Here is a 14,686-nt window from a genome sequence, read left to right as displayed (position 1 = left end):
AAGATATTCATCGGTAATTATTTACTTAAAAAAGTCACATGGTTGGAGAACAGTGATTTGAATCATAATATTAATACACAAGAGTCTCGTTTCAAAGATAAGAGCAAGACTTGTCTTATATTTTTGACTAGTCAATTAAATTTGATATACATTGTTGAACCTTTTCTATTAGTTTAAATTTTTGGAGATAATTGTATAGACTACATGATATCAGAGCTCAAATTTGATAGAAATCGTAAATTAAAATGCTCTTTGGTTCAATTATTTCTTTTAATTATTACTGATTATCTTATCCTAATTTTGGTATGTTTCGACTCAATTATTGATACACTTCGGAGATCGCAGCTAGGGATCAAGCTGGTGAGGTCAAGGTGCACACATGGAAGCAAAAGTTTCGCCTAATTTGGGTTGGAAAAAGGTCAAGTCAAGAATACTTGCAAGCAGAAGACAATATGAGATGTTCAAAAATGTAGGTTAAACTTGGTACTATTTTAACTAGTTACTATTTCTTACTCCTAAGTCTTGCCGCCTTGAGCCTTAGTCCATCTTTTCTTCTCTCTCTCTCTCTCTCTCTCTCTCTCTCTCTCTCCATCAGCGAGTATGACTCCTCATTTTTGCCATGATTTATGGCAGCTTCTAGCTCACAGGTACAAGATCGAACCCCTAATTGGGCCAGTGGGTTGGGTTGTAGCCTCCATTTAGAGGCCCAACAAACAACCTAACCAGTTGTCGCGAACGCTAATTGAGCCTAAATTTTTTTAGACCTAACATGCCCAAATTCAAATACGTACTAATTCCCATCGCGGAAGCTCCCGACCTCAATCCCTTGACCTCTTGATCCCATCCTTTCTATTTAAACCAAGGCCCACCATACCGGTATGCATACCAATGGCGGCCCAAACTGGTACGTACCGGTTCATACCGGCCTATGGACATCTCTCTCTCTCTATCCGCCCCCCCCCCCCCCCCCCAACTACCCACTTTCCCTCCGACATCTCTGAAGGAGGGGAAAAAGTTGGGCAAGAAGCACAAGGTAAAGTGGATGAAGAGGCTAATGACCACGCCCCAGGCCATCATCGAGTTCCTCGACGAAGATCTTAGGGAGAACGCCGCCATATACCTAAGCAACTACTTCATTGAGGTCTCCATTTCTTTTGTGAATTTTCTTGGGTTTCTTTATTGATTTTGGGTAAATCTGTTTCGAATTAGATTTTTATCTCAATTTGTGATGGATTATTGGTTATCGTTGTTTTGAATTTTATGATTTTTTTTTTTTGCGTTCTTCTGTTTGTTACTCCTCTAAGCTGAGATCTTTTCAAGCTTCTTTCCAAGATTATGGTCGTTTGTGATTAGTTTTTCAGGAATTGGGTTAAAGAAAATCGATTTGGTCTTCCTTATATCAGTTCTTTTCCAATTTTTGCCCTGACTTCTAGTCTGCATAATTTGGTTCTTTCACTGAACCGTTTTGACTGAATTCGATCAATTTCTTTTGCCACTTCACGCTGAAGTTTCTGGTTTTAGAATTCTTGCAGTCTTTTTCTGAATTCTTGGTGTTTGTGTCATTCTTTTGTTTGTAATTTTTGGTGTTTCGAATTCTACTATTTTTGGGTTTCTTTTGTTTTCTGTTCCTCTAAAGTTGAAATCTTCATTATCTACTCTTGGTGATTATGATTGTCATAAATTAGGTTTGGTTTTTCTTTTCTCATTTTATTTTTCAGTTTTTGCCCTGAGTTGTGGTCTGTGTAGTTTTAATCTTTGATTGGATTGTTTCTCCCAATTATGCGTATGAAATTTAAATTAAACATATTGTTATTTCTTTGTAATTTTCTTGTATAATGTACTATGTTTCGTAGGATTTGAATCATTTGATGTTTAGGTAATTAGGTTAACAAGAATGTTTGATTTAGCTTCCCTTCTTGTTTGATTGAGGATGTCTAGTGCACTATATTTTTTAAATGTCGAAAAGGAGAAAGATGTTATAAATCTTGAAAGGAAATATTTTTTTTTCCTAAAGCAACCATACCTTTTAGTAAGGAGACTTGAACCCAAAAACTATTCCAGAAAAGTTAGATTTTACATGAACTCAATTTATGATCCATGTGATTGATTAAGAAGAAATGGTGTGGTTAATGGATGTTATCTCATAATCTTATGACTGTCTTGTGAGGATTAGAGTTGGAAAGGTGTGTAGTCTCTTTAAGATATTCTTTTGGAGATTAAGCTGGGTTTATTTTCTTCATTGTTCTTCCTGTTGTATTATTTGTTTTGATATTCTTGAAAGGATGTTTATTTCTTGTAAGACTTTTGGGTTTTGATCATCTTTTCTTCCCTATCCATTGATGATTGGGATGAGTTTTGAACACGACTTTGTTTGTTATTTCAGTTTGAATCGGTTTTAGAGTTCAAAATGTGTTTCTGATCAGGTTATTTATTTGTTGTGTTGTTCTGCAATGACAGAGTTGTAAGTAATCTTGCGGACGGTGGAGTTATTATTTGTTACTATTACTATGTAAGCATTTTGAATATTTTGTTGTTTGCTGATACTTATTTGAAGTACTTATTTGTCTGAGTTTGATTTCATATTTCTAGCGGTGATAGAAGTAATGATTTGTGATTCACGTTCAAAATGGCTGTCTCCTTATAATTATTGTTGTCTAGTTACGTAAAAGGCAACTACCTCTATACGTTGTGCTGATAAGTCCAAAGTGGGATAATATCCATGCACATCCGACTGGGAATGGCCACAACAGCATGAAAAGAGTGCTCATAAGCATCCATCCTGAATCATGATTTATGTCTTTGCCTAATGTTGTGTAGATGAAAGCACGCTAGCATCTTTTTCTATAGTTTTTTATTTTTATTGTAACAAAGTAATTTTTTTCCTCAAAATTCAATTGAAAATTAATTGATGGTCTATGACTAGCGGTTGTGCCCGTTCGATTGGTGACGGAGGGAGAGGTGCGGAAGGCACTCTGGGCCCTGGGAGAGGATAGAGCTCCTAGTCCAGATGGGTTTCCACCCTTTTTTTTTTGAAGATACTGGGGTATCGTCCGGACAGCAGTGGTCAAGGCGGGTCTATGTTTCTTCAGTTGGACAGGGATGCCTGACGACTGGAAGGCCACATTTGTCACGCTGATATCGAAGTGTCAGGACGCGACGGAACCGAGCCACTTTAGGCCCATCAGCTTATGCACAACTTTATGTAAAGTTGTAACAAGAATACTAGTGGAACGGATGAAGCCCTTGCTGCCTAGTATTATTTGCCAGGAGTATGGAGCTTTTGTGGGAGGTAGGAGCATTTCCGATTGTGAGGCCCAATAGTCCCACATTGGAAAGACTCGTTCTAGAGCCTGGGCATATGAGGCAGGTGTCTCCTAATCCTGCAGACGCGTTTTGGGTGGAAAACAAAACCGGGGAGGGGTGAAGGACGCTTGTGTGAAGCCCCAGAACCGGACAATATCTGGCAGGGGAGCCCCGTGTTCCCCCCTCATGTGGCCCCCACGTGGGCACTAGGTGTTTCACGTGCCTCGTAGAGGCGGGGGCGTGACATTTGGTATCAGAGCCGAGGACGGCTCTTGTCCGATGGTGGGAAGGGTGTGAGGTCCAATAGTCCCACATCGGAAAGACTTGTTCTAGAGCCTGGGCATATGAGGCGGGTGTCTCCTAATCCTGCAGACGCGTTTTGGATGGAAAACAAAATCGGGGAGGGGTGAAGGACGCTTGCGTGAAGCCCCAGAACCGGACAATATCTAACAGGGGAGCCCCGTGTTCCCCCCTCATGTGGCCCCCACGTGGGCACTAGGTGCCTCACGTGCCTCGCAGAGGTGGGGGCGTGACATCGATAATGTCATGTTGGCCCAAGAAATGATATGGGATCTTCAGCGGGCCCCGAAACGGCGAAGCCTGATGGCTGTCAAGCTGGACATGGAACGAGCTTATGACAGAATTAGGTAGAGCTTCCTTTGGCGAGGCTTGGAGAGTCTCGGTTTTCATGAGACCTAGATTGTTTGGGTGATGGGGTGCGTTCGGGGATCGAGATTTCCATCCTGGTCAACGGCACTCCCTCCCCCTTCTTCAAATCCACTATGGGGCTTCGGCAGGGATGCCCTTTATCCCTATACTTGTTTATTATTTGGTCTAATATCTTGTTGCGGGCACTATTGGAGAGCTGGAGGCTTACGTCTTAGCTCTAGGAGCCCAGCCGATATCTTACTTACTCTTTGCCGATAACTGTCTCCTCTTGATGAGAGCATGGGTAGCGAACACTTGGGCCCTCAGGAGGGTACTGGCTGACTACTGTACTATGTCGGGGCAAAAAGTAAACGTCCAAAAAGTCCACCATCTCCTTCAGCCCTAGCACAGTGTCTGGGGTTCGACGGGGGATCCAGAGGATTCTGGAGATGCTAGAGTAGGACGAGACCTGGACCTACCTGGGTGTACCGATCTCGAGTAGGAGACTACCGGTATCTGAGTGCACCGGGCTGGTGCAACTGGTCTAGAGTTGGTTGGAGGGATGGCGAACAACGTCTCTATTTATGATGAGTAGATTGATGCTGATCAGATCTGTACTTGGCTCCATGCCCATCTATCTCATGGTGAACACGGTGGTGTCGAGGACAGTACTACTGAAGATTGAGCGGCTACTTTGGAGCTTCTTCTTATGGGGCTTGCATGGAGGTGGTCGGAGGGTGCACTTGGTGGCATGGAAGAGCATCTACCGCCCATTCAGTGAGGGTGGATTAGGATTTCTATGTCTTCAGAAGAGACGAGAGGTGCTCATTGCCTGACATGCAATCCGGTACCTTTTGGAGCCGTAGGGGCTCTGGAGCCAGACCATGACAGCCTGCTATGGGAGAGGGGGCCTTGAGGTACCGGTCCGAGGCCGGCACATATGCTTTTTCCTATGGAGAGAGATCGCAAGGTATTTACCTACTGCGTTGGTACATATCGATGGCTGATAGGCGATGGACGCAGCATTGACGTGGCTGTGGACTCGTGGGTCGATGCCCTTTTTTTGCGGCTCTGGCCGAGTATGGTTTGTGTTGAGGCAGGGGAGAGCCTTTGGTTGGCTAGAAACGCTTGAACCTTTAGTGAGCATAGTATGTTGCCGAGACTGGTAATGGAGAGTGCTCGCTTGCAGGCGGCGGAGCTCAGTTTCATCACACATGTTGAAGGGATCTTGACAACTTGGGGCACCTGGGGTTCCCTTTCTGCTTCGGCAGTATCCTGTACGGTGTTTTTCACCTGAGAGCCTCCATCTCCGAGTTTTCTCAAGGTCAATTTCGACGGATCTGTCTTAGATGGAGGTACGTGGGGTGGTGCAGGTTTTGTTATTCGAAATCCGTTTGCAAGAATTGTAGCTGCAGGGGCAGTCAACTCTTCGACACATCGGTTCGGGTGCGGAACTGCAGGCCGCTTGGACGAGCCTTCGTCACGCCTGGTGTGTCTTACGAGCTAGTTCCATTATCCTGGAGGGGGACTCGACCACTGTTATTAGTTGGATCCGGAGAGCCCTAAAGGCCAGTTGCGCCACCCTTTGCTGCGAGACATGTGAGCTATATGAGGGATGACAGGCCCTTTCAGGCCAAGCATGTGTTCCGTGAAGCTAATGGGGCTGCGGATTGGGTGGTTGCTTATGTAGCCAGCCACTTCATAGCACTTTATGGGCTAATGATGGGGAGTTGCTTCAGGCACTTCGAGGTATTCTGTTTTTTAATTTTATTGGGTGTATCCATACTCGTCAAGTATGGTCCACCTGCCTTAGCGCCCCCCCCCCCCCCCCCGAAGTCCAAGTGAATTGCTCCCATGTGTCTTTTGTATCAGCACTGGATATTGGATACTTCTTGAAATCAGAGAGCCAATGCTGAATTCTTGCTCGATTTATGAGAAGACATGCTAATCTGGATAATCGTTGTATCTTCGAGCAAGGCTAACGCATGAATAGAAGGCGGGGATTCACAAGTGAGTATGTTATCCAAGTCTAATGTAAACTAGTATCTATCTTCTCCAAATTTATTCCATAAAACACGATTTGTAGAGAAATCTACGGTAATGACGTTTCCGCGGTGGAAGGTAAAGAAAGGTTGGTGGGGAGGTTAACCAGGTTGGGGATCTATAAATATCCAAATATAGTTATTATTTAAGTAATCTCCGGGGAAAAGAACATAGAAGGAACAGCGGATCATAGCGAGGGCCAACCACGGAGCCAGCCATGAACGTAGCTTTTTCTCTCTTACCTTTTTTTTTTGATAGGTTCTCTCTTACCTTTAAAAGCACGGCCCAAAACTCCCTCCCCCCCCCCCCCCCCCCCCCCCTCTCTCTCTCTCTCCCCACCTCCCTCAAGAAAGAACGAAATAGAAACCAAGCCTCGTTCCCATCTCCCTGGCTCCCGCCTCCCTCAAGGCCGCCAGGGCCAAGAGGGAGGGGGACCCAGCCCTCCTCTTCTGGCCAACCCCAAGCCCAAGTTCCCGTTTCTCAGGAAGAGATCCCGGTCGCGAGACTCGGAGCGCGACGAGGCATGGCTTCGCCGGAGGAGCCTTCGTCACGTCCATCCGAGGGGCACCCGGGTCGGCCGGAGCATCATGGACGAGGACCTCGATGAGCTCCGTGGGTGTATAGATCTCGGATTCGGGATTCGCAGTACAAATTAAAATTAAGAAATGTTAAAATTAAAATTCTCTTCCATGGATGATCTAAATTGTTGGATTAGCTAGCATTTTTGATACCATTGATGGTGCATTTTAGAATTTATCTTTGTATAACCTTTTTTTTTTTTTTTGAATAGAAAAGGGGGAGGATGGGTAGGTCCCAACTCCCATGCCAACTGTGTGTTAAAAAAATAAAAATAAAATAAAAAAAAATAAAGAGAGATTAGAGAAACAGAAACTATATCTTGCATTGCGTGCATTAGTACAGTCGTGCACCATGACAATCACCGTAGTATATTCTTATGAACCAATTACCGAGACGATCTAGAGAAATGCATTGTTGGTGATCATTATAATTTCTCTTACGGAAAGGAATATATTACAGTGAGTGGAGAGCTTCTCCACTACGACTAACATCTAGAGTCCAGGGACAATTTACATAAACGAGCCCAAGCCTTAAAAAGATATCCAAGAGGAGAAGTATGTGTTATACCTTGCGGCGGGTTCCTCTTGTATTTTGAGGACTATGGAATACTAGTATACCACTCGTGTTATGAGAATGGATAAATCTAATTGAGACATCGGGCATTCTTTCATTTATTTAGATAAGGACATGAGAGTAGCATGGTAGGCCTTAAGAGGGCTCTTGAACGTCTCTCGTAAAAAGTGCTACAAAGAACCAACTCTGTAAACAAAACTTTTCCTGTGAGCTGCACCACTCCTTTCATTTGCCTCATATAATAACTCTTTTTTGATACCAAAGTTGAATCCAAGAACATCACTTTTCCGATATTGCCACTAAACTCCTAATGGATCGTCCTGTGTATGCATGCCATATAAACTTCCTGTAACAAAATCTCTTTATTCAGACGTCTCAACTCTTTATATCGTTTCAATTTTGGTGTGCCGCAGAATATTACCGACAATCAAACGATTCTTATGCAAGATGTGTTGAGGATGTCTAGATTATGATCTGATATCGCACTTTTTGGTTTTGAAGGTGCAAGCCCAGAACGAGTGAAGAAGAGGTTGAGACAATGGGCTCGAGTGGTTGCATGCTCCTTGCGTCAATGTTACTGAATTCTCATAAGCCCCCCCCCCCCCCCCCCAAAACTTGAAGGAATATAAGAAAAGAATGACCTTCCTTTCTTCTCTCCTCCTCTGTAAACCAGATAAACAAACATAATAAACTCGTTTCTTGGTTGCTATGCTTCTTTCCTCCTTATATGTGACTAAGCAAGCGCGCATACATGATAGTGCAAGTTAGTCTATGATATATGACTACTTGTTAGCTACGGATTACTATTTAACTTCTGTTCTAGGAGTTAATATACATAGGCAAGGTTTGCAAATACACTTTTTTTTTTTTTTTAAATTCCTGGACTCTGTCTTTATGAGTTGATTAAGAGAAAGAAAAGCATCATAAGCATGTTGTGCAACCAATACATCTATCAATTCCTAGCGTCGTTGATGGATTAAACTCCATGCAGCAAACATCTTGATGGCATTCGATAATTAATCATTGCCATAATATGTTTTATCCATCGTCAATCCAAACTTGACCGTTTGAACGAGTTAAAAAAACGAAAAAATGTGACATGCCCTGTCTATCAAAAGGCAACATGGCCTGACATGCCTAACTTGTTTGATAATCAGATCTAGTTGTCTTAGATCTATGATGATATGTTAACCTGATTTGACATGCATATTAATCCATAAATAAAAGTATTTAAGATAGGTCAAAAACATGTTTACAAATAAATAGGTCTTAAATGAGATAGGCATAGTTGTATCAACCCTACTCAATTATTAAATGGGTCGATCCGGATTAAATAGGTCAGAACTCCGAACTTTAATATCAACCAACATGTACTTGTTGCAAGTTAGTTGCACATTAGATTGGAAGATCGGGTTGTGGATTACCAGATCTACTTATAACTCTTTAATCGGTTTTATTGGATGGTGTTCGAGTAATAATGAATGCATCTTCGATTTGGTTAGTGTATTGTTTGCAGTAGATTACAAGTAATTGTAGATTACACCTACAAAAATAAATCTTCTTGAATTTTAAGATGATCCAGTTGTTTTTTTTTTGTGTGTGTGTGTGTGTGTGGCATTAGAGAACCATATGCATGTATTATAATGTTCGTTGTACTTCGATACTAGGACCAATAACTGAAGTGTAATCCTGAATATATCTTGACAACTAATTGGATGTAACTAAACAACTTATTTTCAGCTTGTGTGGGAACCTGCGCACTGCATATTCTTTTGTGCGAGCTTTTAGATATGCTATGATATATATGATTACGAAGTTGCGCCAATGGATTCAATTTTCTAGCAAAAGTATGATATTTTATGATTGCATAGGCTTTCTAAAATGCAAACATAATCTAGTTAGAGGGTTAAAGCTGCGGGTTGAAGAGTTATATTGGAGTACATCTGACAACAGATTATGGTGGTATTGGTCCAATATTTTCTCCAAGTTAACCAGGCTATGCAGTCGGCCAAAAGCTTAATTTCATATATGGACTTAATTTGACATGAAGGTCAAAATTCATGCTAACGAGCAGGAACCTTCTTAAGAAGTTATCTATCTAGAAGTATAAAGTGAATGGCCCTTTCAATTAACAATCAATTTAACAAATATGACAAGAATAGAGATTTATGTTAACTAAGGTAAAAGTGTTGACATTGCAGAACTGGAACAAATTTCTGCACTAATACTCTTTTCAGAGGATGTATATGCTTTTGTTTTTACAGCAACCACACTTTATAAAGGACCAAGATTAGCAAGTTGATACCACCATGTTTAGAACTGAACTCCACATAACTCTTTTTGGTGGGGTCACATAGAATTTCTGGGACTTGAATTAGCTTTACTTTTTTTGAATCGCTTATCCCTTCTCATGGAACAAACTCCCTTTGGTAATTGTCATCCTCATCATTCATCTTGGCGACACATGATATTCTTGGAACTTCAAAACTTTATACTATTTCTTCCCCATCCCCTTATCTTGAAGCATACTATACATGGAAGGGAAAAAAAAAAGTATTAAAAATTTAAGAAAGAGAAAAAAGATGCTAGCACAAATTTGATAAAAAGAAAAAAAGAAAAAGAATCTTCAACAATTTATAAAATTGAATCATGTTGTCGAGTATATGAATTAAAATCCATCCTATAACTCAAATCCTGATCTTAAATAACTGCCATAATCCTTCACCCAAACCCAACTAATGATTAATTTTTGCTAAGACAATGCTCAAGTACATGACATTGTAAATTACGGTTGCAATTCCATATTTAGAATCTGAGATAGGTTGGAGCAAAAGCAAAGACTGAAAAAGAAAAAAAATGAAGCGCCTTGCCACATCATCATTATATCATTCGAGATCTTTTTGCATCTCAAAATATCTAGCTGCAACATATGTGTCACTCTCCGAACGTCGCTGCCACGCGTAAAAGCTACGCATTGACTATGATTTATCAGATCCAAGGGAATGATCTAGTATGCGAAAAGCATATGTAAACCTTTTGAAATTACATAAATTAAGTGCAGAACAAAAAAAACAAAATATGTATTTAGTTTATCAACCCCATATAATTATGATCCACAAGATCATGACCATCCATCAAGTAGTACACGACATTGAATGACCGGCACTAGCATATATCTCTTCACAAACGAGCAACGACCGAACCTCGCTCTTTTAGTAATCCATCCATCCATGTTGGCTCTTTCCCACCATCCCTTTTTACGTCATCTCCCGCCCCCTCTTTCTTCTTCTTCTTCTTCCCTGCCTTCTTTTCTAACTCCTAATTCTGTCAAGAGATTCGGCGCGGTCCGAGCCTCCATGGACCAACCGGCAGCTGCGTCGCAGGTGATGGGATTCCCGCATCTGCCGCCGCCCCATCGGGATCTGATGGTGGATCTGCTCTCCACGATCGAGGCCCGGCTGGGCCCCCACCTCCTCCCCTCCGTCGTCCCTTCCGACGTCCTCTCCTTCCAGGGCCAAGGCGGAGCATCCAGGGGCGCCCTCGATATCCGATCCGGCGGTCAGGACTCCTCGGTTCGTTCTTCTTCTTCTTCTTCTTCTTCTTATTATTATTGACCAAATATGAAGTTGCCATGAGTTGGTGGACAGTATCAGACTCATTCCATTTGATCAAAAATCAGTTAATCAGGGACCTGGAAAAAAAGCCACTTTAACTGAGAAAAATTCTAAAAAAGCATTAAATGCATATGTGACACTCTTTTGATACAATTTCCAACCTCCAAAAGAAGCAACAAGTTATTTGCAACCTATTTGTTCTCTTATGCTGGAGATGAACAACATTCTGGGTATTGGTATGCTTGTAGAAGCCAATGTTGGTTGAAGAAGCTGCATAGTAATAATAAGGCTCATGAAGAGAAAGAGTCGAAGAAAATTAGCAGCGATAATTGTGAATTGCCTTGGTATATTCCTCCATTGAAGAGCATAATGTTTCTTAATTGTATTTTGTAAAAAAATGTCCAACAAGTGGTGGCTGAGAAAGCCCAATGAGGCTGAAGCTCATTCTGGTTGAAGCTAGATAGGGAGGACAATCTCACACAACTGAATTGTGAGAGAAGTGTTCCGTTGGATTAATTAGGTTGTCATTTTACAAAATGGTAATGTGGTTTGAAATGCATAGTTTTTGTGAAAAACTAGAGCTTAACAACTTCATTCTTTTATTGGATTTGATACTCTTGAAAGATGCCATTAGTCGCATGATAATTTGAACTGAGCTGTAGATAACCAGCTTTTGAGAATTTTCATTTTAAGATATTAATATTTTCAAGCTACACTATAATACGAAGATACCTGCATTCAGCAATGACACTTTTGTGAAAAGTTTCGATCCTTTCTTCTTGATATTGTGGGTGACCTATGATTCGAATAAAGTTTTTTTTCTTAAAAGCTTCTTCTTTTAATCCATCTTTAATAAATGCGGGCTTCAAGATACACCTTCAAATCTTGCGTATCTTGTTCTCCCAACATATGGCCAGTATAACCTGTATATGAAAACTTGAAAATCCTCTGTTAGTCCATGAAAGACTAAGTGGGTCTCCTTGTTAGTCACCTAAGTGTCCTTATGCCTTGAGGAATGTCAATAATTGAGTTCAGCAATCCTGATTGAAAACCTAGCAGACCTTAGGACCATCTCATATTGTGCTTAAAGTTTACCACCAGAGTAACCTTGACAGAACCATATCACAACCATTTGTCCGAAACAATTTGGCCATGTGGGACCCATTAGATACCCAATCAACGCTCATGTTGAGTTGCCCATAGGATCTCTCCTTTTTGCCTATATGCAATGCGAAGGGCCACATGAAACTCGGTCACCTTATATTTCTACAATTGACAATTGAAACTTCTAAGCCCTAGCTCAACCGAAGTGCATTTAATGGATAAGGATAGAGAAGTGTTAATTGAACAAAAGGCTACTGGAACCAAAAAAAAATAGTGTTTCTTTCCAGCCTTCCGAGAAAGCAACAACACGACTTTCAAAAGAAGCAGCAATAGTAATGTCATTCTAATCTTTTTTTTCCCCTTGAATCCAACATGTATTTCAAGTAAATCATCACCACAAATGGATAAAGGAGCACTCCTAAATGAAGAGAACTGCATTTATATCTGAAGCAGAAATCACGAGACAAGAGTAGCTAATTAAAGTCACATTCCCAAGGACGATTCTTTCATGAAGAAATTAACAATGAAATGATAATGGAAATTTTCTTCTAAAAAGAAATGGTATTGGAAATCTCTAAACTGTGGTCTGTAAGTTGGTCAAAGGCCTAGTAGAATGAAATTTTCATGTATGAAACAGAGAGAAGAATGAGTTTCTGTGTTTTTAACATCACACACACAGTTGAATTTAAATTTGATTCTGGGAGGATGTAAACATTACTCTATTTTCATTAGGAACCCTCTAGACACCACCATATATGCAAGAAATTAAAAGGAAAACATTTTTTCTTTGCTTGATAAACTACGGTCACCATACCTCGAGCGACTTTTTATGAACCTAAAAAATGGATTGAGCTAAGACTGTGTCCTTTTTGTACAGGTTGATTTCATATTAGAATCATGGCTCCACTGCAAGGTCCCATCTGGTTCTCTCAATATAACTACTCTATTTGCCTTCCTTAAGGCTTCAACAGATGCACCTCACCTTCTTATGGAGTTTATACAAGGCAGTCCAACCTCTCTCATCCTCTTCATGGATTTGCTTCCTCGCAAAGATCTTGTTCTACACCCTGACTATCTTGATGAGTTCTACCAGAATACCAATGTGGATAAAGTGAGGCAAGAACTTGAGAATGTGCCGCAGGTGCTACCGTATCGTTCATCCTCTCTTTACATACGCAGTGTCCTATCACCAACGGCAGTTGCTGTTCAAATCAATTGTGGAGCAGAGGGAGAGAGTGCTATGGAAGAGATTATGCGAGTTCAGCTTGACAGTGTTGCCAAGGAAATTATGAGAATCTGGTTGGATAAATGTGCCAGAAGTATTAAACAATTGGGAGAAACCGAGAGGGCCGATTTGCTCAGAAGAGACACTTTGATCAAGAATAAGACTGTTGAAATTGATCTTGCTGCAAACTTGCCTAGATTATTTGGCCCTGATGTTGCAAACCGAGTGGTGGAAGCAATTCAAAAAGCTTATAGGATATAAGACAGCAGGCAGTGAAGGTGGCTATTAATATGTGGTTAGCAAAAGACAGCTTCTGAAGAAATACTGAATGGATAACAATCACCATTAGCAAATCCAGCTGCAATATTGGCTCGTTACAATAAATGTCATTAGTCTTACAAGGGTGTAAGTTTTCCTATTGTATCATGTACTCATCAGTATCTGATCATTTGAAGGGTTATTCGCCTGCTTCATCCTACCTTAGAAGCCACAGCAGAGTGATTCGGAGTAGGCAAATAAAAGTCGCATATTGAGAATGTATATATGCAATATCTATGTCATGTTTTTGAGAAAAAAATGTCGCCAATCTGTGCTATGACTTGTATTTAGCTTGTTTCTTCCTGTATCTTCACATGGTGCTGGTTTAGCTTCATCTCTAACTGGCCTTTCAGGTCTACAAAGCAAAGAGCAACTATTTTACATCTGAGATCCTAGCTAATTCACCAAGATTTCAGATGACTGTCTGGCCTTTATTTCTGATCCAGATTCTCAGCTGAATGCCATCTCCTTTTGCTTCGAAACAAGAACTCAGAACATTTAGTGGTTTGTGGTTATATGCTTTCAGCTTCTGGCACCATGGAGCAGAAGTTCATCGAGTTGATGAATGCGGCAGAATGGGCACAAGTCTTTCTATTAACTATGACAATTAACCACCAGAAGAGAGAGAGAAGAAAAACACCTGTCTCAGCTTCTAGACAGTTGACAACAACAATCCGGGCAGTAACATCTTGAAGAAGAAGACGCAAAAGCACCTGTAAGACATGCTAAAAGGAACTCAATACTGTGGTGGATTATCTTGCAAATTTTTTTTTATGTAATGCACTAATCATTTGTAGCGTGTTCTTGTTAAAGAAATTTACTGCCAACTATGTCCTCCTATTTCTTCTTCACCTGGCTATCTATGGATTTGGAAACTGCCAGTTAGCCCCTAAGTCGAAGTCTTTCTTTTAAAATTGTTTTGTGATTGCCTTCCCATTGCTGCTGTGCTTTGTGCATGCAGGGTTGCAAGCTGATACTTATTGCAGTCAGTATAGTGGAAAGATTAAGATATTTCAACATGTTTTTATTGAATGTCCTCTCACTCAGACGACACTTGGACTGAATTAGGCAGTGTTCTGTTGTAGCTTGATCTGAAGTGGCTGGGATCATTTCTTGATGCATTGCAGTTAAGCTATAGCTCCATTAGAAACTTAATTACCTCCTCTAATCTGCTATGTTGCTTGTGGTATCCAGCTTACCATCCAGCTCACCAGCAACCGGCATCACTATGAATTCTTGAACTACTCCTTCAAGGGTGATTGTTTGATGGCCTATTATC

The 14,686-nt window shown here is 41.0% G+C and overlaps 1 protein-coding gene across 1 annotated transcript; it reads left to right on the top strand.

The window, feature by feature from the left end:
• Window positions 1–10,339: 10,339 nt before the first annotated feature.
• Window positions 10,340–14,300, top strand: LOC103701815 (red chlorophyll catabolite reductase). Its single transcript, XM_008784001.4, has 2 exons — window positions 10,340–10,718; window positions 12,742–14,300. The coding sequence occupies exons 1-2, from the start codon at window positions 10,377–10,379 to the stop codon at window positions 13,348–13,350; spliced, it is 951 nt and encodes a 316-aa protein (XP_008782223.2). The 5' UTR covers window positions 10,340–10,376; the 3' UTR covers window positions 13,351–14,300.
• Window positions 14,301–14,686: the final 386 nt, after the last annotated feature.

This window comes from Phoenix dactylifera, chromosome 9 (genome assembly GCF_009389715.1).
Source record: "Phoenix dactylifera cultivar Barhee BC4 chromosome 9, palm_55x_up_171113_PBpolish2nd_filt_p, whole genome shotgun sequence".
Taxonomy (NCBI): domain Eukaryota; kingdom Viridiplantae; phylum Streptophyta; class Magnoliopsida; order Arecales; family Arecaceae; genus Phoenix; species Phoenix dactylifera.
Note: the sequence above shows the minus strand (reverse complement) of the source record. Positions and strands in the feature narration are given on the sequence as shown.

Bases quoted from the DNA above. Each gene is read 5' to 3' on its own strand.
- LOC103701815 (XM_008784001.4), top strand. From the start codon at position 10,377: ATGTTGGCTCTTTCCCACCATCCCTTTTTACGTCATCTCCCGCCCCCT. The intron at 10,719-12,741 runs GTTCGTTCTTCT...CTTTTTGTACAG, and splicing joins CCGGCGGTCAGGACTCCTCG to GTTGATTTCATATTAGAATC.